The 27,311-nt window shown below is 54.1% G+C and overlaps 1 protein-coding gene across 1 annotated transcript; it reads right to left on the reverse strand.

Annotated features, from left to right (window-relative positions):
* Nucleotides 1-1,003: 1,003 nt before the first annotated feature.
* Nucleotides 1,004-26,832, reverse strand: LOC102687681 (gap junction delta-2 protein-like). Its single transcript, XM_006627459.3, has 2 exons — nt 25,423-26,832; nt 1,004-8,742 (listed from the first exon to the last, which is right to left on the reverse strand). The coding sequence occupies exons 1-2, from the start codon at nt 25,491-25,493 to the stop codon at nt 7,899-7,901; spliced, it is 915 nt and encodes a 304-aa protein (XP_006627522.1). The 5' UTR covers nt 25,494-26,832; the 3' UTR covers nt 1,004-7,898.
* Between the last annotated feature and the right edge of the window lie 479 nt (nt 26,833-27,311).

Below are 27,311 nucleotides of genomic sequence, written 5' to 3' on the forward strand. Positions count from 1 at the left end.
GTGTGCGGGTGTGAATGTGTGTGTGTACATGCGGGTCAGGGTGTGTCTGTCTGGGGGTGGGTGTGTTTGTGTGTGTGTGTGTGAGGGTGTGTTTGTGTGTGTGGGCGTGTTTGTGTGCATGCGGATGTGAATGTGTGCGTGTGCATGCGGGTGTGGGTGTGTCTGTCTGCGGGTGGGTGTGTCTGTGTGTGTGGGCGTGTTTGTGCGGGTGTGTATGGGTGTGTGTGTGTGTTTGTGTCTCCCAGAGCTCTCCCAGCCGTGCTCCTGTGTCCTGGGAAAACTCACTTGCTCGAGCACACTACAGCAGCACAGAAACACCCCTGACGGCGCACCATGGGCCTCCAGAGCTGCCCAGACAGGGCCCGATCGAGAGCGGAGCGTCTGGCCTATCTAGCTCCTTCTGGAGTTCCAGTTAACTCATCCAGCTGTTATCCGGGAGAAGTCAGGGCTCCGACTTCTTAGGTTTTAGGTTTTGGCCCACACCCCTACAACCCTCTGTGTAAAGAAGGGTTCTCAGTGCTCTTCCACGTGCGTCTCCTCATGTACAACCAGAGGAATCCCGAGCCTGCGATGGGTGCAGATTCCTCATGGATCCTCCCACACCCGACAGCCTACCAGGCCGGCGGCGTACTGACCCCCAGCCTGCTTCTCCACTCAGCCCTTGACCCCCAGTGAGCCGCCGGACCCCAGTCGGCCCAGACCGCAGGAGTCGAGTCCTTGCATTAGCTCAAAGCGTGTGTCTCTGGGTGAAAACAACTAAGGGGGCCACACTGCTCTCAAACCAGCAGGAGCCGGGGTCCCCAAAGGCTGGACGTGGGAACCCCCACCTCAGGGAAACAAGACGCTTTTCGCTGCAGTCTGGAGGTGCCGTTGTCCTGGTGACAGGCACCCTGGAGATGCGGGGCCAAACGGGGCCACGCGGGGCCACACGTTTCCCAGCAGGATTCACACAAACGTCACACACGTCAAGCTCAGGAGCAAAAACAACACGGACAGCAGCCTCGACATTCAAAGGTGTTTCTTTTTTTTATTCAGCCACTCAGCTCCGTCCATGGTGTGTGTGTGTATATACACTTCCGTGATGCACAGAAAACCCTTAAAATCAGGTCAATAGTGTAGAGAAGAAATCTGCGTGTGAAACCACAGATTTTTCCAAAAAGGAAAAAAACGAAAATACAGAGGCGAGTGAAAGCACTGCCTGCTGGGCACCAGTACAGGACGGAGAGGCAGGCCGGGGGGCTGTGGGAAAGCTGGGAAGATCCCGTCAGTCTGCGTCTCTCCGGGCTGTGTGTCAGGGATGGGTGGGGGAACCAGTCAGTTTAAAGTGATTGATCTCTTTACACTGATCGACTCCCTCCTGAAGTTTGAGCTGCCTGCTGCTCTGTGCGTCTCTGCGCCGGTTCCAACACGAGCGGACTCCCACCTCGGGAAGAGGGGGAGACACCTGCGCACCCCAAAAAGAAAACCCCTCAGAGAACCGTGCTTTGCAGGTACGGATGTAATGTACTGGACAGGCTCCATGTCCCTGGCTCTGCACCCTGCTTCAAAGACACACGGTTTCCCAACAAACAGTTTGCAGACGTCTTTGAGGGATCAACTGACACGGGAGCCTGACACAGCAGGAGTTAGTTAATAGGGAATTATTTAATACTGCAACATCATTCACTGGTCTTTTTAGAGGGCGACAACCCCAGCGCTACTGGGGCTGGAGTGACCTCTGACGGTAATCCCAACCCTCATTTTGCTTGTTTCTGAAATGTGGTTCCACGCCATTCAATAAGTACCTGATGCACAGCTCCCCAGTGCCACCGGGGGCATCGCCCACACCAGTCCAGCTGAGCTCCCAGCTACACTCGGAGCCCTCCGCCCAGCTCAGCTTTTGCTCGGCTGGACGTCTGTCGCCGCCTTTGGCTGCCGAGAGGCCGGGGAGTTTGAGTCCAATTGAATTCAAGGTTCACTCCTGGCCTCTGGCGGCTGAGGGGCTGGGACAAGACGGCCAGGATTTGCCCCATCATCAGCAGGTTCAGGGAGGAGCTCAGCTGCAGTGAAGCCCTGCGGACCCCCCTGGCCGGGCCTAGCCCCCCGCCGCGCCCTGCGTGTCTTGCCCTCGTGTCCTCTCTGCGCCTCTGCGTCACAGGCTCGGGTGTGCCCGGGTGAGGTCGCTGCGGGCGTGCCTCTGTGATGGAGGAGCTGGCAGCAGAAGCTCCAGGCACGAGCCCGGTACCGCCAACGCACTCCAGAAACCACACGCCCCTGGTCCACCGGGGGGGCTTGGAACGCCGGCAGCCCCGAGCTGTGACCCCGTGTCACCCCCAGTGGCGGTGGGAGACAGAAAGGCAGCAGGTCACACTGTGTTGTGAGAACCAGCGCAGAGAGCAGGCGAATGGAAGACAGGAGAGAGCTCCAGGAGGAGGGCCCTGCTCCAGCACTCAGGCCCAGGACAGCAATGCCCCCTGGGAAAGCAGTTTCTTTGAGATCTGGGACCCCGCGCGAGTCTTTCAAGAAAGATCCTGGCGAGGCAGACGAGAGCAGAGAGGAGTGCGGAGCTGAGAAAGGTCACTCCCTCTCCTCCTGACGTCCGGTTGTGGGGGTCGGGTGACGGTCTCTTGGACACTGTGACAGATCAGCTTCACACCGCGGACTGCAAACACGTGGAAAGAAAAACACACAGGACAGAACAGTGCATGAGGACGGCTGAGACCCTCTCTGGGAAAAAGCACCCTTGGAGTTTGGAAAAGTACAGGAATCCTTGGCTTTGCCTCAAAGGGCGACTTGAAATGAAGGGAAGAAAGCTTGGGAAGGCCTGAGACAGAGAGAGTGAGCAGAAGGAAAGTGCAGTGTCGATGTGTTGTATAGTTTCAGTGGGCTGTATAGTGTGTGTTGAATACTTTCATATGTTGTAGAGTTTCAGTGTGTTGTATAGTGAGCAGTGTCAGTGTACTGGATAGTGTCAGTGCATTGTATAGTGAATAGTTGTATAGTGCAGTGTGATGTAGTGTCAGTGGATATTCAGTGTGCAGTGTGATGTAGTGTCAGTGGATATTCAGTGTGCAGTGTGATGTAGTGTCAGTGGATGTTCAGTTAGCAGTGTGATGTAGTGTCAGTGGATATTCAGTGTGCAGTGTGATGTAGTGTCAGTGGATGTTCAGTGTGATGTAGTGTCAGTGGATATTCAGTGTGCAGTGTGATGTAGTGTCAGTGGATGTTCAGTGTGATGTAGTGTCAGTGGATATTCAGTGTGCAGTGTGATGTAGTGTCAGTGGATGTTCACAGTGTGATGTAGTGTCAGTGGATATTCAGTGTGATGTAGTGTCAGTGGATATTCAGTGTGCAGTGTGATGTAGTGTCAGTGGATATTCAGTGTGATGTAGTGTCAGTGGATATTCAGTGTGCAGTGTGATGTAGTGTCAGTGGATATTCAGTGTGATGTAGTGTCAGTGGATATTCAGTGTGCAGTGTGATGAAGTGTCAGTGGATATTCAGTGTGATGTAGTGTCAGTGGATATTCAGTGTGCAGTGTGATGTAGTGTCAGGGGATATTCAGTGTGCAGTGTGATGTAGTGTCAGTGGATATTCAGTGTGATGTAGTGTCAGTGGATGTTCAGTGTGTAGTGTGATGTAGTGTCAGTGGATATTCAGTGTGATGTAGTGTCAGTGGATATTCAGTGTGCAGTGTGATGTAGTGTCAGTGGATGTTCAGTGTGCAGTGTGATGTCGTGTCAGTGGATATTCAGTGTGCAGTGTGATGTAGTGTCAGTGGATGTTCAGTGTGCAGTGTGATGTAGTGTCAGTGGATGTTCAGTGTGCAGTGTGATGTAGTGTCAGTGGATGTTCAGTGTGCAGTGTGATGTAGTGTCAGTGGATGTTCAGTGTGATGTGATTTAGCTGTGACTGTCCTGACCCCGGATCCTGAGTTAAGTCCCCCACAAAGTAAGGATTTAATGGGTGCCGTTCGACCCCCCCCGGTGCTGCGATGGTCAAAGCAAGGGTCAGGCGTGTGAAGTGACCCCGTCGTGGACACAGCAGCTCGAGCGGGAGCGAGCCGGCCTGCGGCGTGCGGAGCAGCTTGGAGATCGGGCAGGAAGGCTCCTGCTCGGCGGGCAGCCCTCAGCCTCTGTTCAGCCCTGGAGGTCCAGATGTGCAGGAGGGAGGCTGTGCGTTCTCATTATTCCAGACGCTGGCGCTGCCGAGGCAAGCTGGGGGTGTGCTCTGACCCCCCCCCCCGACTTTACACACACGCAGTACCCTGGACCCCGTGCGCGTGTGTGTGTGTGAGTGTGTCCATGCAGTTCTGGGGTCCTGTCCCGAACGGGAACGGTGCTTCCGGGCCAGGCCCGGTCAGCTGCTCCTCGATCCATGCCTCGGTGAGGAGAGGCTCGGCTCCATCCCTGGTTGTGATCCTGCTTCCCAGTCCTTCCTCCGGTTCATGGCTTTGGAAACTCCCCCTATAAAGGGCTGGCGGTGCGTTATTCCCCACAACACACGAGCCGGGGTCCCTGAGTCCTTAGTGATGTCCACGAACAGAAAAAAGAAATCCTCTCTGAACCTGGAAACGCACAGATTCCTTCCGTCTCCCACTCGGCCCGTGGGTTTGCATTGTTCGGGGGGGGAGGGGGTTAGGAATGGGTCCAGAAAGAGCATGCAAAACATCGCCAGGACCTTGGCCGCAGAGCATGCACACCGCCCAGGTCCTGAGCACACGACCTTCTGAGGAACTGGTCTCCTGAAAGTAGCACGAAAAGAGGGAATTTGACCCCCAGTCAGAGCCCCCAGGACAGCGCAGTCCACCTCTGCTCAGCAGCGGCGAGATGGGGGCGTCGGGACAATTTAGAAGTTTTTTTCACGAGCATCTTTCAGAAGGGCAAAACCATTAGAAGAATACGAACAACAAGCAGTGCTCCAGTGACATGCAGATAACATTCTGGACTCCAGCGGACCATGGCCCTGCTATAGGGGGCGTGACAAAAAAAAAAAGAGCTTGAATAAATTTGGGGCTGAGGCCAGCCTGTCCTGTGTTCTGATGGAGGCGGGATGTGTTTTTCCAAAGGCTTCTGATGATCCGCGCCCACAAGCTCCTGATGAGCACAGTGGGCGGCGGGGAACAATTCGAAGAGGTTTTGCCATCTCCCGATCCCTACAGCAGGACTGCCCTTTGCCCACACTGCACTGGGGAGATAAAGCACGGATCAGCAGGAAAGACGAGCCCCCCCCCCCAGTAAAACCAGTAAAATAAAAGCACAACAGGGCAAAGGCGTGCAAAAGTGAAATGTGGAATTCCTGACAATCTGCCGAGCGAGATCTCGGTGTGCGTGTGTGTGTTTTTTTTGTCAAGCCCTTGAGCCATCGTCACGTGAAGCAGAACACGATGCTGGATTAGAGAGATGATGAGCATGTTTTCAGAGGGTCTTATCGGGGACTCTGAGACAAAACTCACCCCCGCTGGCAAAGGGCGGTTCATGCTATTCTACCAAGACGCCATGCAGTGGGGTGAACTGGCCTCGTATTTCAGATCGGAGCGCGCTTGCATATCGTAGCGGGAGACGGTGTGTCTTCACAAGCATCACCTTGCGCACGGTCTCCCCATGCTCCAAATTTAAACACCATCTGAAAAAAATCTCTCCAAGCCATTTACAACTGTACACCATAAGAGTAAAGCATTGGAAAACGTTTGGAAAACATTGCATAATTCTCAACATCATTCCTATTTTCAATAAATACAGTACAGCAAAGAAGACACCATGACAATCTGTACAGCACAGATCGCTTCTACAATATTAAATTTCAGGTACAGGGAGGTACGATCTTTCAGCAAACTGGAGAGAGGGAGCAAGAGAGTGCAGGGACACAGACAACCTGCTGGGCGTGATCTCTACAGCAGGTGCCTGTAACAAATTCCTCAGCCACCATGTTGAAGCCAGTTCTGTGATGGGATTCTGCAGACTGGGATTCGTACACTCCTAAGGTGTTAGCCAATTAACAATCAAGCCAGGCCAAATGCTCAACTTAAGAAATGTGCAGGAATTTAAAATGGCCACCTGCAGGAAGCATTTTGACCAATCTAGCTTGATTGGCTGCCAGTGGCTGACTGGTGCAAGATTCGCCATCTGGCCAGTTCTGGAAGAATCCCAAAGAACCTGCTTCAACAGCATGTCTAAACAGATTGCTCCAGACACCCACCACCCTTTTTGTAAAGATGTGCCCCCTCCCTCCCTCTGTTCTCAGTCCTGAATGCAACTCCTCGAATTGTGCTGTGGGGCTCTAGTCACACTGTCGAAACTGTTAAGTGCAATTAATAATACTGCCCCCTCAGGTCACTGTGTGAGAGTTAATGCTGTTCAAGGCAGGCGGCTAATTATCCTGACGCTGGAGCAGAGAAGCTCGCGAACAGAAAGGCTGGTCTCCCGGTCTGTCCCGTCAGCAACATTTTCTAGCGCCTTGGTCGACATTGGTGAATTCCCAGAGCAGCCTCCTGCTCTCGCAGAGGAGAAGCATAGAGGACCTTGAAAAACCATCCCCCCACGCCAGCGCTACGTGCCAGGGCGCCCTGGCTGCCCGCCTGAACGTCCCCTCCCTCGGACCAGCACAGCTCAGGCCGGCCACGGGACACCCCCAGAGCGCCGTTCTCTTTCAGGAGGGGGCCCTCAGCACCCGGAAGGTTGTCTGTGTGGTCCCCCCTGTTCCCGCCCCCCCTCACTCCCGCAGAGGCCCAGCCCCCTGGCCTGCCTGCCCCAGGGGCCACGCCCAGGGGCCACGCTGCTCACAGCAGGAGACCAACGCCAACACCCTGACGGGCTGGCAGGAAGGTCCGCGTGCCCAGCCGGTGCGAAGGGAAACATCTACAGGCTCACTGGGAACGCCCCAGTGCGGTGAGCAGCCGTGGGGAGCTGCAGCCCACACTCACCCCCAGCCTCGCAGGCTTGGGTCAGGCGGGGTTCCCAACACTGTGGACAGCGCCGATCCCCGAATGGGGCCCCCTGCCGGCTCCTCCCGGGCCTGGGGAAGAGAGCAGGGGCGCGGGCGGGCGAGCGGGGCACTGGGAAGAGACGACCCAGAGGGCACAGGCAGGGACCTGGCCCTGTCCTCTTCCTCTTCCTCCTCCCTCCTCATCCTGCTCCTCCCCCCTTCCTCTTCCCCCTCCTCCCCCCTCCTCTTTTTCCCCCTCCTTCCCCCCTTCCTCTTCCCCCTCCCCTCCTCTTCCTCTTCCCCCTCCTCCTCATCTTCTTCCTCCTCCTCCTCCTCCTCCCCCCCCCCCCCCCCGACTCCAGTAGCAGTAGCAGATCTCAGCTCTTCAAGTCTGGGAGTCTGGGAGGTCCGCTCCAGGTCATTGTGCTTTCGTCTTGTGAAAAAGAAATGTACTCAGCAGTGCAGCTCGATATTGCCAAGGTGTTGAAACCTGTTGTTCTTATTGCTGGTGCTGGGAGCCGGCCCGGGGCCCGATCCTGGCGGCGTCGGGGAGCTCCACTGTGCTCTCCTGCACCCCCCCATCATGTCGTCACCGTGGGAACAATCCTGACGGGGGCCGGACGGCAACACTTCGAGGATAAAACCACACCTCCAGACCAAAACACCAGCCCCCCCTGTCCGGGGGGCTGACAAGAGTTCTTGTCCTTTTTACTCCTCTTTTATTTTATTTTAGTTCAGTTTATCAGCCCCCCAACCCCTCCCTTCTCACCCAGGAGGCAAAACCCCAAAAACCCTCAAGAAGAGCTCAAAGCCGGCCGGCGGGAGTCCGGGGGTCCGGGAGTCTCCCTGATCCCTGGATCTTCCCGACAGACCCACACTCACGCACTCCGCTCCCCGTCTCTCCCGTCCCGTCCCATCGGCCCGGGGTCAGACGCCAGAGTGCACGCCGAGCGTCCCGTTTCCCCCGGGGGCTCCTGGGAAGGCGGGGCGGGGCGTCAGACGTACGCCGACTCGCTGGACTGGGTCCGGCCCAGGTTGGGCGCCTGCGTGAGGTGGGCCACGTCCTTCTTGCGCACCTCGCAGATGGACTTGCGGCGGGCCTGCACCCCCCGGATGGCGGCCTTGATCTTCCGCCAGCCCAGGTGGTTGAGCTCGGCCAGGTTGAGCACCACGCAGATGCCGCTGACGGCGAACATGAAGACCAGGAAGACGGTCTTCTCGGTGGGCCGCGACACGTAGCACTCCACCACCTTCACGCAGGGGTAGCGGTCGCACTCGAAGATGGCCGGCACGTTGAAGCCGTACAGGAAGTACTGGCCGGCCAGGAAGCCGATCTCCAGGGCGTTGCGGAACACCACCTGGATGATGTAGAAGCGCGAGATGCCCTCCTGCCTCCGCACCTTGGAGCTCTTGGCGTGAGTGAGGCCCCGCGGCGCGTTGGGGATCTCCTTGACCTCCAGGCAGTCGGGCTCCTCCTTGGGCCCGCCGTCGGGGTTCTGCATCAGGATGCCGTTGAGGTTGCGCAGGCGCCGGTCGCCGTGGGAGCGGCCGTAGTCGCGCTCCAGCAGCGGGTAGAGGAAGGAGTAGCGGCGGTCGCGCTGCTTGGCGGACTGGTGCACGGAGTAGGTGATGAAGCAGAGGCTGGGCGTGCAGACCAGGATGATCTGGAAGACCCAGTAGCGGATGTGCGAGATGGGGAAGGCCTTGTCGTAGCAGGCCTGGTTGCAGCCGGGCTGCAGGGTGTTGCACATGAACATGGTCTGCTCGTCCTCGTACACCGTCTCACCCACGATGGCCACGATCAGGATCCGGAAGATCACCACCACCGTCAGCAGGATCCTGCCAGGGGGGGTGGGGGGGGAGAGAGGGGGGGGACAGAGGCGTCAGAGGGGTATCGGCGCTGTCGGGCTCATTCTGGTTAGGGCTTTCGAATGGCGGTGGCGCACTCTGGCGGCATACATATCCAGCTTTAAGAAGAGCCTCCTACACGTCTGTCTTTGCTGAGCTGTGCGTTTGACTCTGTCCTGCGTCTCCGAAGCGAGCCCACCTGTCCACAAGCGAGGCAGCTGACCGCCAGGCCACTGGGCACCCTCCCTCCCACTGAGAGTCTCTGCCCACATCAGCCGCCCTGTCGTGCCAATGAAACACATGCCGAGCAGCAGAGGAACAGCAGGAAAGGAGGGGTACAGGCTGCAAACCCCAGAGAAGTGGGGTGGAGAGGCAGGGGCAGGTCTCCAGTGTGTGTGTGTACTGTATGTGTGAGCACACTGCAGGCTGCTGTGTGAGTGACTGGGCAGACAGGGGTGTGTGTGTGTGTGTGTGTGAGAGGTGTGTGTGGAATTGAGAGTGTGAGGGTTGTGTGTGGAATTGAGTCTGCGTGAGAGGTGGTGTGGGAATGAGCGTGTTTGAGGTATGTGTGTGACAGTGTGAAGAAAGTGTGTGTATAATTGAGGGTGTGTGTATCTACTGTATTTGAGTGTGGGTATATAATTGAGTGTGTGTGTATAAGAGGTAGAGAGTCAGGGAGTGGGAGAGAAGCCAATCAGTGTCTCCTGTTGAACTTTTTAGTGTTTCTAATTTCAGCTTTGTCTTTCAAGCAAACACGCCAGTTAACTCGGTAACCTTCCCATCAACCCCGCAACGTTTCCTTCTTTGTCTCCTTAGCAACAGATGGAGACGCATGCGTTTCGCGCGAGGCTGCGTGGAGCTGTGTGCTATAGATAGCGCAGGTGTGAATGCATACTGTGTGTGTGAGAGGGGGGGTACAGCCACCGCCCTGGGGGCACCAAACTGTGTGGTAACTGTGTAAACGCCAGCTCCCAGCACCCCCATCGAGATCTAGGCCTCTCTTCCAAGGGCAGACCAGAGGCCCAGAGCGCACTTTAGACAGACCACGTTTTACAGCTGTTTCAGCACTTTTTTCCACGACTTTCAGCGTTTTCCTTCAGAAGGGGGCCGAAGAGGAATGCCTACCCCAGAAGCTGAAAACCAACTGCAAGCAGCCATTTTTATTGCTGTGTCCTTGTCTCTGGCCACAGACCTGGGGGGGCGGCTCGGCTCTTCACTTACAGACCTGGGGGGGGGAGATTCTGGCAGCTCTAACACAAACATCCTTCAAGGCACCATCTTTCCCGAAGCAGGACAACGTTGGTGTACCCAGATTTCCCTGCTCTTGGTGAGCCGGGACGCCAAAGCCCACCCAGAGGCTCTCTGAGAGACGGAGAGAGTGACTCTGAGCTTCTACTCGCCAAGTGAAACCCCCTGGTTCAGTTCAGACGTTCAGGAATTCCAAAGCCCGAAATTTGTAAAGCAAGGATTAAATAGGAACACAGGGGGTCTGTGACTAGGCTAGATACAAGTTAGGGCCCTACACTGCCTTGAAACTATTCTATTAAAAGGATTTTGAAATGTAGGCAGAAGGAGGTATAGACTCTCTCATCTCAGTCCTCAGTCCAGTTAGCACACAGACTGCAGATCACATTACCAGCAGGACTGTTGGAGCAGAAGAGCTCAAGCTGCACATGAGAGAAGACCATTCAGCCTGTCTTGCCTGTAAGATCTTTCATTATCCAATTTCATTCGAAAAGTTTAAAAGAGCCCGAAGTCTGAGCCTCAATAGCATGGCTGAGACACCTACTACTCTTTGTGTAGGGAAATTCTCAGTCATAAAAAAATCCTTCTAGTCCCCCTTTGTGACCCGGCATCTTTGTTTTGCGTTTGTTTTTTGACCTTTGTCTCCAAGTCTGAGGTCACCCCCCCCCAGTTTGTCCCCGTCTGAACCCCTGTGGATTTTATATACTTGGAACAAACCTCCTCTCACTCTCCTTCCTCCTAGACTGAAGAGACTTAGTTCCTCTCGCCTGTCTGTGTACCTGCTGCTGTTCTTCCATCTCTTTACGAGGCTGAAGCATCCTTTCTGGAGTGTGGTGACTGCACACTGAGCACAAAGACTGAACGCAGTATTCTAGATGAGGTCGTGCCGATTTGCTGTGAGGCCTGAGCAGAAGGTCCCTCGTGTGAGGGACCAGTGGTGCTCTTTCTGAAGCGATAACAAGGCTTGAAACGAGGTTACCCACTTCCTGCGGTGGCCCTGGAGGAGCTCTGCCGCCTGCACAGGGAGGGGAGGCGGGTCGGGCGAGCCAGACTCCGCCAGCGTGAGGAGAGAGCTCGCCCGCCGGCGATGCAGGTAACCTCGCGCTGACTCGGGGTAGCCTCAGCGCGGGGCCGCGGGTAGAACCCGGGTCGGCTGAGGCAGTGCTCCTCCGTCTGTGGGGTTCTGAGTTCACAAGACCTTCACCAGGAAACAGCAGGTGCTACAGGGCTGCAGTGTATGGGCATATTCCTAACATGACGTCTCTGAGATTTTGTTGGGGATGAGCACTTCATGGGCCAAATCCTAATCTTAAAGTAAAAAGCTCTACCTTCAGACAAGCTCTAACCTTCCCTCTAGATCTCACTCCAGGCCTGAAATCAGAGTTTCTCTCAGGACCGCACAGCTCCGGTGAGGGAGTGAGAGGGCTTTGCGAGCCCTCTGTTCAAATCCCGATCACCAGACGGTGCTGTCGGGCCAGTCCATTGTGTTTCACGTGAACGAGCTGCTGTTGCATGTGATTTAGAGTCTGCTGAAAAGATTACCCATGCTGAATATCTGCAGCGCATATTTTTAGCAGAGCTCATGCTTTTAGATTGATTGCTGTCTAGTCCCACCCTCCCAGCAGTTTTGCTCAGGTCTGGGGTTTTAGCGCTTAAACAAATCAGGTCTTTGCAAAGACACTTTTGCAAATGAAATGTAAAATAACAGGGAAAAAATCCCAAAATGTCCCCAGCGGAGGCGCACTCCAGCCCCGGGGCTCAGCCATAGGGAGGCACACGTTACAGCTCGGGGGCTGCAGGTTCGAGCCCTGGTGTGGAGATGTGAGTCAGAGGAAAAGGGGGTGACAGAAGGGAGTCCCGGAGAAGCGCCTGCCTGCACAAGCCCCAGCTCTGCAGGGGCGACCGCCACAGACTGCCCACAGCCACCGGGGCGCTGAGAACTCGAGCCCCGGGGGGCGAATGATTTATTTTAAAGCAGGCGTCTGGTCCCATCCTATCCTGCAAGCAGGAGGGGGGAACTACAGCACACGCAACCCGCACACCGGCGGGAGAGACATATGAGCTCCACACGGACAGGAGGCTGAACCCCGGCCCCCCCCACAGACACGTCGGAAAGCGAGGTGGGGCGCCCCCCTCCCCCTCAGAACGAACAAGCCTCCTCTCACTCTCCTTCCTCCTAGACTGAAGAGACTCAGTTCCTCTTGCCTGCCTGTATACCTGCGCGCCCTGCACGTGCCCTGTTGGGTTCGAGCTCCGCCGCCCCAGACACCGAGGGGATTTCTTTTAATACGGAGAGTGGTCTCCCGCTCCAGCCACAGGCTGTAAATACAAGAGTAATCTCGGTATCTGGAGCCGTGTTGTGCGACCGGATGAGAGAGAGGGCTCAGATAATTCTGCTGCATATATTCAGCTTTAAAACCAATGCAAGACACATTCCCGGCAGATTAGAGGTCACGAGTGGCAGCTGTTATATCACTCATTCTCGGGGATGAGATTTTCTCCCCCATTGTTTTGCTTCACAGATTTGTTTTTTAATTTCAGGAAAATCCTCTTCATGCTTGTTTGTGAGCAAATTCTTGCTAAAGTTATTCAATATGACAGGCTTTGCTTGTCACGTCATTTTTCACATCTCGTCTGTCCCCCCACATGAAAACAAAATTCTAACTCTTAAATGGAATCACAATGCACATCGTTTTCAAACGTGTACAAGGGGAATGAAAAATGCAACGTGACAGCGCTGCCTGGAGGATCGCTGTGTCTCTTTGAGCTCCACAGCGCCTCACAGTGGAGAGAGCAGTGTCTCTCTGAGCTCTGCAGCGCCTCACAGTGGAGAGAGCAGTGTCTGGAGGATCACTGTGTCTCTCTGAGCTCCACAGCGCCTCACAGTGGAGAGAGCAGTGTCTGGAGGATCGCTGTGTCTCTCTGAGCTCCACAGCGCCTCACAGTGGAGAGAGCAGTGTCTGGAGGATCGCTGTGTCTCTCTGAGCTCCACAGCGCCTCACAGTGGAGAGAGCAGTGTCTGGAGGATCGCTGTGTCTCTCTGAGCTCCGCAGCGCCTCACAGTGGAGAGAGCAGTGTCTGGAGGATCGCTGTGTCTCTCTGAGCTCCGCAGCGCCTCACAGTGGAGAGAGCAGTGTCTGGAGGATCGCTGTGTCTCTCTGAGCTCCACAGCACCTCACAGTGGAGAGAGCAGTGTCTCTCTGAGCTCTGCAGCGCCTCACAGTGGAGAGAGCAGTGTCTCTCTGAGCTCTGCAGCGCCTCACAGTGGAGAGAGCACTGCCTGGAGGATCGCTGTGTCTCTCTGAGCCCAGTGAGTTATGTGCCATACCTTAGGAAATCCTGGCCATTCTCTGCTAACAAAACAGACCATATTAGAGCCAGACTGGGCTACAGTGCTCAGCCTTTTTTGGCTGAGTCTCCTAGGACAACCTAAGAATAGCTTTTGGACCAAATGATAACTTGTTTGTCTACCTAGCTCCTAGCTCCGTTGGAGGTCAACTGTGGCACTGTTTAGACTCTGGGTGTTTCAATTCCAAGTTAATTTTGTTTTCTCGGGAAAGAGGTCAGTGAATCCCACATCGGCACACATTTGGAAGAAGTCCAACATTTTCCTCTTTTTAACAAATACTAATTGAATCATTTCGCAGTCACTTTGCCTAGTGACTGACGAGTTGTCGGATCGCTGTTCTGTGGGCATAGCCAGTAGGAACTGGGGGTGGAAATGATGACCCCTTGAACCCTTGAAAAAGCCCTGTCTGCTGCCAAATCTGTAAAGTCATTAGCACACGCAGGAAACAACAATTAAGACCAGAAACAAAGGAGCAATTGAAGGAAACTGCAAGATAAATACTGAACAAGCATCCTTCCACAGTGGCTGTACAATGTTATTACTCACCTTCTAATCAGTCCCCATGCTTTTATACAGTATAAAGCCATTCACATGTATACTGTCTCTATACCATTGTGCTACCATCCTAAGACATCTTGTATTGTTCTGCTCTTTCTAAAAAATAATTTCAACAGTGGTCTCCAGCTGGGATTGCAGCCATTCTGTCTCAGGGTGACAGTTAATCCCAGCAGATGTGTGGTTTGTAGGACACACGGTAGCCTTTCAGCTCTGAGGCTGTGTAGAGAGGAGCACCTGCAGTTCATGACAGCGAGTCAGTGAGACTGGGGGGCGAATGGGGTGGAGGAGCTACTGCATCACTACACACTGACTGCTCCTGCGCAGTTTACCTGGAGCTGCTGGGCTCAGGCTACTGGAGACTCTGATCAGCGTGATGCAAGATGCTGAATGACAAGCTTGGCTTCTTCTCACCCGCACTGAGCTGCATCAGCAACACTCAGAAGTGCTATAAGAGTAGAAAACACTAGTGGAAGAGTAGAAAACACTCAGTATCGGTGTATTGGATCTCCTGACTGTGTCCACCACGTCCAGGAGTTCTGCCCAGCTGTGAGTGTGTAAGGATGACTTTAGGTGCTTTACATGCAGCTCAGTACCTCCCAGGTGAAGCCCATGAGCAGAGTTCACTGGAGCAGAGCGCTGGTGTAAGGGGGGGCTGCCAGTTAGGGTGTCTGCTCGCAGGTGCTGGGGCTTAACTGGGTCACGCCGCGCACCGCGGGCAAGTGGGCCCTGCGCTGCCGAATCCACGGCCCTTTAAAGTTCCCACCGACTGACCGCTGCGCATGCCATCAGCCCCTCACTGCCAGCGAGGCAGCGCATCGCCATGGCAACTGCCTGCGCCGAAATCCCCGCGACTGGTCCAGCGGGAGAGAGGGAGCGGAACAAAGGAGCGCGGGAGCGCTGGTGCGAGAGTGTGTGTGTGTGTGCGTGCCCGCAGCAGGAGTCAGGATTATGAAGATACCGGGTACGACACTGCTGAGCTGGGAGCTGGGAGACAGGAGCTGAAGGAGCAGTGCCTCCTGCCGCCAGGCTGGGGGACTGCTGCGCTGCTCAGCGGGCAGGAGGGACAGTGTATCTCCCCGCACTGCTGACTTCCCACTAGACCCCCGGCCCGCACACCCGTAACACTACAGCGGAGACTCGGAGAGTGTGGGAGAGAGCCGCTGTGGACTGGGAAGGGTTCCAGCAGCCGAACAGCTCGCCCACAGGAAACAGGAACCTGTCATGTCTGTGACCAGACCTCTCCTGGCCTGCCGGCACCACCCGCACCACCACCCAGCGGCCCTCCCGACTTACTGCTTCTCCAGCACTCAGCACGACAGCGAGCTCTTAAAGAGGAACTTTTCTCAACCCAACACTGCCAATAATAATAATAATTTGGTTGCAATCTGTTAAACATGATACATACCCTACAGTCCAGAGATCACTGGTCCAGTCTGTGTCATATTGTAAGTCTATAGTCCAGAGATCACTGGTCCAGTCTGTGTCATATTGTAGCCCTACAGTCCAGAGATCACTGGTCCGGTCTGTGTCATATTGTAACCCTACAGTCCAGAGATCACTGGTCCAGACTGTGTCATACTGTAACCCTACAGTCCAGAGATCACTGGTCCAGTCTGTGTCATATTGTAACCCTACAGTCCAGAGATCACTGGTCCAGTCTGTGTCATATTGTAACCCTACAGTCCAGAGATCACTGGTCCAGTCTGTGTCATATTGTAACCCTACAGTCCAGAGATCACTGGTCCAGTCTGTGTCATATTGTAGCCCTACAGTCCAGAGATCACTGGTCCAGTCTGTGTCCTATTGTAACCCTACAGTCCAGAGATCACTGGTCCAGTCTGTGTCATATTGTAACCCTACAGTCCAGAGATCACTGGTCCAGTCTGTGTCATACTGTAACCCTACAGTCCAGAGATCACTGGTCCAGTCTGTGTCATATTGTAACCCTACAGTCCAGAGATCACTGGTCCAGTCTGTGTCATATTGTAACCCTACAGTCCAGAGATCACTGGTCCAGTCTGTGTCATATTGTAACCCTACAGTCCAGAGATCACTGGTCCAGTCTGTGTCATATTGTAGCCCTACAGTCCAGAGAACACTGGTCCAGTCTGTGTCATATTGTAGCCCTATAGTCCTGAGGTCATTGGTCCAGTCCAGGCTGTGTCACAAGTACATCGCTTTCATCCCAGACATGTGAAACCAGTATCTGTGCAGCCTCTAATTTGTTCCGATGGAGAGATCTCTCTCTGAGGCTGCCGAAGTGTGCATCAGGATCCGATCTCAGAGATTAGCGAACAAGGCATCTGCAGTTAGATCAGACAGCGGAGCTTAGGCAAAGTGGCGGCAAGGGAGATATCAAGTGTCCCCCAACTTTAATCTCAAATCAGGGGGAAAAAAAGCATCTGCTGTCAGGCAGGGACAGCAACATGTCTGCGATCTTTACCACAGCTCTGATTGCTCTGGGAGCATTGCTTCACAGGGAATACAACTTGAAACATGAAGCAAGAAAGAGCACCAGCAGAAGAGCTCGACACGTCAGGAACAAACACTTTTCTGTTCTGAAACCAAATATTCTTTAAAACCACTGAATGACACACTGAAGTGCAGCACCCAGTGGGTGGAACAGTCTTTACTTTCCTATGTTTTAAACTCGAGCTGACTGATTATGAGCTCATTTATCAGGCTGACTGATGGATGGATTCTTTAAAAAACACATCTTGTCATTATGAATTGTATTAACCTTAATAACCGAAGAAAGGAAGTTCTCGAAACACACTGACCGGGCTGCAGAATAATTCAATGGATATACAGTGTATAATGTCTTTTGATCTGAAAGGATGGTTTTGCACGAATCCCACTAGCAAATGATGTAGAGTACTACATTTGCTACTACGCTAATCCAGACCCTTGTCAGAACTGTTGTGAAACGGGACAACCTTTTTCAAATCAGCCCACTGTAGAGACCATTTCAAATCACCCCACTCCACAGACCACTTCAAATCAGCCCCCTCTAGAGACCACTCCAAATCAGACCACTCCACAGACCACTTCAAATCACCCCACTCCACAGCCCACTTTAATACAGCCCTCTCCACAGCACATTTTAAAAACAATTACGTTCCCTCCAATCCAGAGTCCAAAGGATTTAGATTCCAAGAGAAAAGAGAGACAACTAAAAACGTAACAAATCACGTCTCTTAACAAAACCTCACTGCACAGTCGCTTTAACAGACCAATGAACAATCTTTAACGACACCGCCAATATTTAATAACACTAATATTATTAACAGTACTACACAGAACCCTTAAACCCTGTGCTGTAAGACTTTAACCTGGTATTCATTTTGAAACATTTATTTGTCCTTTACAGTTAGGATTAGAGTCACACACAGTTTAGGAATTAGGATTAGGGCAAATACAATTCTGTGTCCTTACATATCTTAGTTATGGGACTGGGTGTGAATTAGCCTTTCCAATTTCATAGTGCTGAGGAGGGCAGGACCATCTTAAAGAATCTCCTAATCTGCCTAGTGTGTACATGCAGTCATAGTGAGCAGCCATAGACAGCTACAGTACGTCACCATGATCATGATCATTATCATTCAGCCTGATAACCAGTGGCACAGGTGTACACAGTGGATCTGTCTTCCAAGAGACTCCTTTTTGAATACGGTGCAGAATTAGACGCCTGTTAACATAGTTCTTCCTCTCCAAGCTGTGAAATGCCAAGATCAGACTCATTTGCAGCAACAGGGTGCCCCCCCCACAGACAGCGAGACCCACAGAGAGGGAGCTGGAGTGCTCACGCGGTGTGTGTGTGTGTGTGTGTGTGTGTGTGTGTGTGTGTGTGTGTGTGTGTGTGTGTGTGTGTAGGGCGGGGTGTCAGTGCTTGGCAGGCAGCAGGAGCTGCTCGTTAGTCCTGCGCGTCTAATTTCGGCAGCGAGGCCGGCTGGCTGGCTGGTGGGGCCGAGCCGGAGGCCTGGGGACATCACATCCGCTTCTCTCACTCTGACTCACGGAGAGCAGCTGCTCCTGCCAGGCCCCCGGGGGCCACAGCTCGGCACGCTGACACGGGCAGACAGACTGGCAGTGTGCAAGCACGCCTGGTGCGCGGGTCCGTCCGCTCTGTGTCCGTCTCGGCGTACAGACCAGGCGTCTGCGTCGGTATCGGAGCAGAGTGGGGTGATCTGTCAGGAGTGAATGTCCGTGTGTGAAACTGGACAGTGTGGAAATCCTGATGCGTCTCTCCAGTGTGTGTCTGTGCAGCTTGCACTCATGAGTGTGTGTGGTGTGCTCAGTATAGATGTATGTGTATATGTGTATCTGTGTATTACACATATCGACTTTATACATCCTGGCAAGAGTCTCTTTCATGTAAGTGACATGTACTGTGTTTCTGTATGAGCGTGTGAAAGAATCACTTGCCGTTTGCACACACTTCACTTTTTTCCTCAGCTTGAGGTTCGAGTAATGAGATTCATTTACGCTGGTTTCTATGGATACACCTCATTAGTACAGAAGTGCAGAAATATGCGTGTATAGGGGGTTACATACTGGGGTGTTTGTGCAGCTGGTATGTGTGCGTATGTGCAGATTTGTGTGTTTATGCATGTACGTGTTGGAGAATGTGATTGAGGTGGTGCTGTGCAGTTTAAATGCAGCAATTTCTCAACCAGGGAGAAGAAAGAGAGAAAAAATGATTGAGAGGAGCAAAAATGGAGATAGCGTTAGTGAGACCGAGACTGTGAGGGAGAGAGAGGACTGTCCTGTTTTCCTTTTTCACTGTAATTGTTAATTACATTTGACTATTATACTTAATTGTTAGCTCTTGTAATGCTTTGGCAAAACTGTAATTGATCTGTCACACAAATTAAGTGCTGGGAATTTAATTGAACTGAGAGGAAGCAAGACTAGAGAGAGGAGAGAGAAGGAGCAGGGATAGAGAGAGGAGAGAGAAGGAGCAGGAATAGAGAGAGGAGAGAAGGAGCAGGAATAGAGAGGAGAGAGGGAGCAGAAATAGAGGAGAGGGAGCAGGAATAGAGAGAGAACAGACTGAGCAGGAACAGAGAGAGGAGAGAGAGAGCAGGAATAGAGAGAGGAGAGAAGGAGCAGGAATAGAGAGAGGAGAGAAGGAGCAGGAATAGAGAGGGGAGAGAAGGAGCAGGAATAGAGAGAGGAGAGAGGGAGCAGGAATAGAGAGAGGAGAGAGAAGGAGCAGGATTAGAGAGAGGAGAGAGAGAGCAGGAATAGAGAGAGGAGAGGGAGCAGGAATAGAGAGGGGAGAGAAGGAGCAGGAATAGAGAGAGGAGAGGGAGAGCAGGAATAGAGAGGAGAGGGGCAGGGATAGAGAGAGGTGATAGGGGCCAGCAGGATTAGAGAGAGGAGAGAAGGAGCAGGAATAGAGAGGAGAGAGGGAGCAGGAATAGAGAGAGGAGAGGGAGCAGGCATAGAGAGAGGAGAGGGAGCAGGCATAGAGAGGTGATAGGGGCCGGAAATAGAAGGAAAAGAGTATGTTATATATGCCTGATGATGATCTGACCGGCCTGCGTGCGGCAGTGCTTTCTCCTCTCCTTCTCTCTGGCCCAGCTGCCACCTCCTCCTCCTCTTTCCCACCAGTCTGCCCCCTGCCCCCCCCCCCCCGCCCGCCGCCGGGCCTCGTCCTGCCCTTGCTCGGCAGGAGGGAATATGGAACCCGACATCTCTCACTTGAAAGGTCAGCGGCCCTGGCGCTGGTGTGCTGCGCTGTGAGCTGCTTGTCAGAACAGAGCAGCAGTGCTGACAGTGCTGCTCCTGGAGTGGTGGCTTCAGCACAACACACTCTCTCCTGACAGGCTCCCAGCTAGAACCACTGCCCAATACCGCCCCTCCCTCTCTCCCAGTATCTTAGATTTAACCACTACCCCATACCGCCCCTCCCTCTCTCTCTCCCAGTATCTTAGATTTAACCACTAACCACACTGCCCCTCTCTCTCTCCCAGTATCTTAGATATATCCACTAACCACACTGCCCCTCCCTCTCTCTCTCCCAGTATCTTAGATTTAACCACTAACCACACTGCCTCTCTCTCCCAGTATCTTAGATATCTCCACTAACCACACTGCCTCTCTCTCCCAGTATCTTAGATTTAACCACTACCCCATACCGCCCCTCCCTCTCTCTCTCCCAGTATCTTAGATTTAACCACTAACCACACTGCCTCTCTCTCCCACTACCCCATACTGCCCCTCTCTCTCTCCCAGTATCTTAGATATATCCACTAACCACACTGCCTCTCTCTCTCTCCCAGTATCTTAGATATATCCACTAACCACACTGCCTCTCTCTCTCTCCCAGTATCTTAGATATATCCACTAACCACACTGCCCCTCTCTCCCAGTATCTTAGATATATCCACTAACCACACTGCCCCTCTCTCCCAGTATCTTAGATATATCCACTAATCACACTGCCTCTCTCTCCTGGTATCATAGATTTAATCACCAGCCACACTGCCTCTCTCTCTCCCAGTCCCCTGGTTCAACTTCGATGTGTACCTGTATATGAATTGGTATATACTGGACAGTACATCATATACAGTAGGTGTATTTTTCTGAGTGAATGTTATATGTAAAATACACGTGTGTACAGTAAATTTTGTTGAAAAGTTTTGGTACTGTTTATACAAAGAGGAGCTGAAACATGTGAGGTCGCTGTGTGTTGACAGACTGTGAGATAGCTTTGGCAGAGACTCCAGTTCACTTGTGCCAGCAGAGCGCTTGTGAGTCATGTACTGAGGGATGCAGAGGGTAAAAGAGAGAGAGAGGAAGGAGAAAATGGAGACTGAGAGGGTGAGAGGTGTGTAGTGGGGGTGGGGGGTTCCAACAGGGCACTCCAGTGGAGCTGTGTCCCCAGTTCAGCAGACCTGAAGAGAGACGGCTAACTCTCACACAGGTTCAGCAAGGCCTCTCTACAGCTCCCCTCCAACACTCTCACCTGTGAGACCCCTTTGCCATTGGCATTGCTGCAAACTGTCTCTCTGAGCTCCACAGCGCCTCACAGTGGAGAGAGCACTGACTAGAGATGGCTGTGTCTGTCTAAACCCCACAGTGCCAAAAAATTGGAGAGAGCACTGACTAGCGATAGCTGTGTCTCTCTGAGCTCCACAGTCCTCACAGTGGAGAGAGCACCTTGTCTCTCTGAGCTCCACAGCATCTCACAGTGGAGAGAGCACTGACTAGCGATAGCTGTGTCTCTCTGAGCTCCACAGGGCCTCGCAGTGGAGAGAGCACCTTGTCTCTCTGAGCTCCACAGCATCTCACAGTGGAGAGAGCACTGACTAGCGATAGCTGTGTCTCTCTGAGCTCCACAGGGCCTCGCAGTGGAGAGAGCACCTTGTCTCTCTGAGCTCCACAGCGTCTCACAGTGGAGAGAGCACTGACTAGCGATGGCTGTGTCTCTCTGAGCTCCACAGGGCCTCGCAGTGGAGAGAGCACCTTGTCTCTCTGAGCTCCACAGCGTCTCACAGTGGAGAGAGCACTGACTAGAGATGGCTGTGTCTCTCTGAGCTCCACAGGGCCTCACAGTGGAGAGAGCACCTTGTCTCTCTGAGCTCCACAGCGTCTCACAGTGGAGAGAGCACTGACTAGAGATGACTGTGTCTCTCTGAGCTCCACAGTTCTCACAGTGGAGAGAGCAATGACTAGAGATGGCACACCTCTCTCCTGACATCACAGCAAGTTCACTAGTGAAGTTCCATGACATCGTGATCGATCTGTACCCATCCAGGACTGATGGCACATGACCACTTGGGAAAAGTTGGTCAAGACACAACACAGGCTGACCCTGTCAGGGTAATGGCACAGCACACCTGAGCTTGACCTGCACTGCAAGTGAATGCTTTAATCAGTCAGGAGAGCTCCAGCTGCAATGTGAGTATGTGTTCATGCTTATGCAGTTTGCTGTTGAATCCCCAGTGTAGACCAGAGACAAGAGTGTGTGTCTGAAGTGTGTAACGCTTCGGGGTACAAATAAACATAAGAAAGGTGGGAACAGAACTCGTAATTCTGCATCTGAAAGTCAAGGGTCAGCAGTGGCAATGGTCCCGCCATCAAGCAGTGTGTGTCCAGTCAGGGGCAGTGAGTGTCCAGTCAGAGGCAGGGTGCGTCCAATCAGAGGCAGTGAGTGTCCAATCAGAGGCAGTGAGTGTCCAATCAGGGGCAGTGAGTGTCCAATCAGGGGAAGCGTGTGTCCAATCAGGGGAAGCGTGTGTCCAGTTAGGGGCAGTGAGTGTCCAATCAAAAGCAGTGTGTGTCCAATCAGGGGCAGTGTGTGTCCAATCAGGGGCAGCGAGTGTCCAGTCAGGGGCAGTATACATTGTCCCAGTGACAGTACATGTGTGCAGCCAGGTGCAGTGTGTATATCTTCTGAGTGAGAGACAGTGTGTCCACTCAAAGTGTCCAGCCAGTGTCCAGTATGTAAAACCGCTCTCTGCATCGCCTCACCCAGCAGGTTAATTTTAGCAGAGCTATTTCGGCTCCTGCTGAGAGGCCACGCTGAGAGAGGTTATTAGACCAAACTGAAGTGTGCTGAGACAACTGGGGAAACTCATTCACTGATACGGCCACATCCACACGTCTGCATTGCTACACTAGTGAGGGCCTCCTGTCGGCCCCTTTGACATTCATTCTATTTTTATTTACTAGTCTTTACTCTGCTGAAATGAAACTCCACACGGGGTGGAAGTAGACCTGAAAATATTCTTGGTACTTTCAGATTTTAAAACAGACACCATTCAATTGACAGAAAAAGTAACTGCTCAGCGGTTCTCATTAATACGTTTTCTCCAATTGGATTGTCACACTAAATACCTGTACACACTACAACACTTCTTTACTTGTGCACTAACACACTAACCACACTGCTCGCTCCTGACACTCTCTCAGCACACACTCACTCCTGATCTCAGCACACAGTCTCTCTCACTCCTGACACTCTCTCAGCACACACTCACTCCTGATCTCAGCACACAGTCTCTCTCACTCCTGACACTCTCTCAGCACACACTCACTCCTGATCTCAGCAGTCTCTCTCACTCCTGACTCTCTCAGCACACACTCACTCCTGATCTTAGCACACAGTCTCTCTCACTCCTGACACTCTCTCAGCACACACTCACTCCTGATCTCAGCACACAGTCTCTCTCACTCCTGACACTCTCTCAGCACACACTGTCACACTCCTGATCTCAGCACAGTCTCTCTCACTCCTGACACTCTCTCAGCACACACTGTCACACTCCTGATCTCAGCACACAGTCTCTCTCACTCCTGACACTCTCTCAGCACACACTCACTCCTGATCTCAGCAGTCTCTCTCACTCCTGACACTCTTAGCACACACTGTCTCACTCCTGACACTCTCTCAACACACACTCTCTCACTCCTGACACTCTTAGCACACACTGTCACACTCTTGATCTCAGCCCAGTCTCTCTCACTCCTGACACTCTCTCAGCACACAGTCTCTCTCACTCCTGACCCTCTCTCAGCACACACTGTCTCACTCCTGACACTCTCTCAACACAGTCTCTCACTCCTGACACTCTCTCAGCACACTGTCACACTCCTGATCTCAGCACAAAGTCTCTCACTCCTGACACTCTCTCAACACAGTCTCTCTAACTCCTGACCCTCTCTCAGCACACACTGTCGCACTCCTGACACTCTCTCAGCACAGTCTCTCTCACTCCTGACACTCTCTCAGCACACTGTCACACTCCTGATCTCAGCAGAAAGTCTCTCACTCCTGACCCTCTCTCAGCACACAGTTTCTCTCACTCCTGACACTCTCTCAGCCCAGTCTCTCTCACCCCTGACACTCTCTCAGCACACACTGTCTCTCTGCTCCCTCCTGACACCATGCTGTCACAAATCTACTGTATACACAACCATGTTTATAGTACAGTCACTATGGGGTGAAGGGCAGGGCTGGTGGACAGTCCTGCTGAATCCACACACCTGCTGGTCCTACACAGAGGTCTCCACGTGTGTGTGCAAGCAAAAGGAATGTTTTTTCGCCTTTAATGACCTAGCCAGTAAATCAAGGAGCAAGCACAACCCAGATCCATAATGGACATAAGTAATCTACGAATCCTTATTGTCTCACCTGCAAAACGTTGCTACAGTAACTTAGAGCTGATAGCATGCCTCTGTGTGGTTTGCCATGGAAACTGTGCAGGGTGTCTTTGCAGCATGCCATGGTTTCGCCAGGCGTTTCCACTGTGCTGTGATTCTCATTAATTAATTCAGCATGTGTCAAGCAGTGTCCCGAGAAACCTGTAAGAGGTGCTGGACCTTTCCTGTCATCAGCCCCAAAGATAAAATCCTTTCAGAGGCGTGTTTCCGAGCTCCAGCAGTGACCTGTGGTCGTGCAGCCCTGCCTGACAGCTGTGCTCCAGGTAGCAGACTCGCACCGGGTGAGTTCAGCAACCTGGAGCCCACTGATCGCATCCCAGCCCGCTGCTCCATCCGAGAGGACAGCCGGCTACCAGGTTGGATGTGAGATTGTTTCCGGTCCTGCGCAGACCACCAGTCTCAAGGAACGGAGTCTCGCTGGTCTTCGGAGGGAGAGGATTAAGGGCGGGGCCTTCAGTGAGGAAGGGCAGAGGGGGAGGGGGCTGGCGTTCCCGCCGTTAAATGCTCAGAACACGTCCCGGAAAAAATCGCCCGCTTTCAACAAACAAAACTCTAGACGGACAATGTCGCCAGAGAGGGAAACAGAACGAAGGGATCGCGGTTTTGAGTGAAGTACTGCAACAATCACAGCTCCTCACCTCACGCAGGATTAGAACCTGCAACCTTCCAGCTCTCTGGCCAGGGGCACAGCTGTGGGGAATCCCAGAGGGTTCTCTCACTCCCGACCGCGCCTGTCACAGCGCAGCAGCGCGCGAGAACGCCCAGGAGGAGACGGGTTTCAGACACCTCCCCACAAACATGCGTTAAAGACAAAACAACACTGCGCCAACAAGGAACAAAGGAGCGCGATAAAAGCTGAATCACCGGAATGAGACAAACCTCCGGACGGGACACTGACGTTGACGGCACGATGCCCCGTTACAAGACACTGCCGTGAAAACTGCAGGAGGCTGCACGATGCCGGTCGCCTCAGCCCCAGTGTGATAGCACACCTGCTCCACAGTGGGGGCTGGCCCGAGAGACTGGTCTCCCAGCGGCTCGGCCACGATTCCAGGTCAGCAGTCCTGCCCGTCTCCCAGCACCGCCAACCCTGTCTCACTGAGCCTCTCGGTACTTTACCGGGCTCTTCCACCGTCCTGCAGATATCAGCACAAAATACCTCCACACTTGTTCGGGAGAGCAGCCCTCGTCCTGCCCCGACCAGCCCCATTCCGATCTGTTCCCTCCACCCAGCCTCCCAGCCCGGCGCTGGCCCTCTGCCTTCCTTCCCTCGGCCTCAGCCTGTAGCCCCGGGACAGACAAACCCCCCCCCGCCGGCCGCGGCTCCCCAGGAGAAACAGGCTTACCGTCCGATCATGGTGGAGTGCTGCTGGACCGCGGCCTCCAGGAGCCGCTCCAGGATCGTCCATTCCCCCATCCTTCAGTCCGCGGAGCATCCACAGGGCACGCTGCTGCTGCTCCCGGAGCCCGGGTCCGCCCGGCTCCCTCTCTCCCTCCCTCCCAATTCCGAGCTCGGCCTGTCTCTCCGGACAGCAGGATATCCCTTCTGCCAGCCGCCCCCCCCCTCCTCCAGCTTCAAACCCTCGCTGACTGCGGGACCTCTGGGAGCCCACCTGCCGTCCCCTCCTCCTCCTCCTCCTCCTCCTCGCTAACCTGTCCGTCTCAACCCGCCTCCCCAGCCCGGCCAGGCATCCGCTGCCGCGCGGGACGGCCCCCGGCCCCCGGCGTCCGGCGCTCGGGGGGGGTGCGGGACCTCGCTGAGCTGGAGCGGCCCGCCGCGCGCCGCGCCGACGCCGGCACCTGTCCGCATCCACCCGCCTGCCAGAGAGAGCAGCCACCCCTCTGCACGCCTCGCGCCCTGCTCCCGGTACGAAGCTCCCGGCCGGCTCTCTCTCTCTGCCCCCCCCTCCCCGACTAAACACCGGCCAATCCTCTAATCCCTAACCGCACGGCTCCAGCATCCTCACACACACACACACACACCGCTCAGCTGCTGAAGTCGGCTCTAGCATCTACATCTCCTCGGCAGCCTGCGACGGCTCTCCAACACACACGCCAGACTCTGCCCCTCTCGCTCCTCGTCCTGTTCAGCCTTACTATGCACACACGCGCCTGCGGCAGCACGCGCACACACACACACTCTCGCACCGCAGTGCTCTCTCTCCTCGCCGCTCCGGCACAGCTACAGCAGGAGCGGGAGAGAGGGATGGGCACACGCTCTGCCAGAGGAAGAACTCCTCTCCTCCATCCTGTCTCTTTCCCCTCACTACCTCTGCGCTGCGGCGGCGGCGGCGGCTGCTTTCCCCCTTCCCTGTTTCTCTCTGCCTCTCTCCCTCCCTCCTCCCCTGTCTCTCTCTCTCTCTCCCTCCCTCCTCGCTGTCACACCGCGTCTCGGCAGGAGATGAGTTCGGCTCTCTTCACCGCCTGCTGGTAAGCTGGTGCTGGAGCCGTGCCCCCCCACCCCCCTCCTGAACGAGCTCGCCTGCTGCTGGAACGAGGGGGTCCCGCCTGCCTCCCTGCGCGCCCTCGGCCTGCCCCCCTCTCTCTCTCCGAGTGGGGGCTGCTCTGCTCCTGCCTTCCCGACACCTCTGCTTCCACCTGGGCGCTCTCTCCGGCGCTCGGCCCTGGCATGTGTCAGGAGGATTAGAGTGGAATCATCCCTCTGCTCCTCCCTCTCCCTCTCTCTTTATCCCCACCCTCTCTTCCATTGGCTCTCTCCCAGTGCCTGCTCCTTTCTCTCCCTCTTCCCCTCTCTCTCCATCCCTCTCTTTGTTATTCTAACCTCCCCATCTTTCCCTGTCTCTCCCTATGTCCCTTTTTTCTTCTCTCCTGCTCTCTCCCTCTCTCTATCCCTTTCCCCATCTCTCCCTATCCCTCTTTCCCCGTCTCTCCCTCTCACCCTTTTCCTCTCTCCCTCTCTTATCCCTTTCCCTGTCTCTCTCTCTATCCCTTCCCCGTCTCTCTCTAACCCTCTTTTCCTGTCATTCCTCCTCTCTGTATCCCTCTATCAGTGTCTCTCCCCCTCTCTGTATCCCTCTTTCCTGTCCCCCACTGCTGTGACTTTCCCTGCTTCACCTGCTGGTTTTTCTCCTCTGGAAACGTGCCGGCAGACCTGACACCACCCCGAACCACCAGGACGTCCTCTGAGAGCCCTACTCTCTCCTTCCCCTCTCCTCGGCGTCGCACTCGCCTGCCCTCAAGGTCGTGCTCACACGCTGACCCTTCCCCGGCCCTG

This window comes from Lepisosteus oculatus, chromosome 3, assembly GCF_040954835.1.
Source record: "Lepisosteus oculatus isolate fLepOcu1 chromosome 3, fLepOcu1.hap2, whole genome shotgun sequence".
Lineage (NCBI taxonomy): Eukaryota > Metazoa > Chordata > Actinopteri > Semionotiformes > Lepisosteidae > Lepisosteus > Lepisosteus oculatus.

Coding starts and splice junctions, on each gene's coding strand:
- LOC102687681 (XM_006627459.3), bottom strand. CDS start 25,493: ATGGGGGAATGGACGATCCTGGAGCGGCTCCTGGAGGCCGCGGTCCAG. Junction 8,743..25,422: donor CACTCCACCATGATCGGACG/GTAAGCCTGTTT, acceptor CCCCCCTGGCAG/GATCCTGCTGACGGTGGTGG.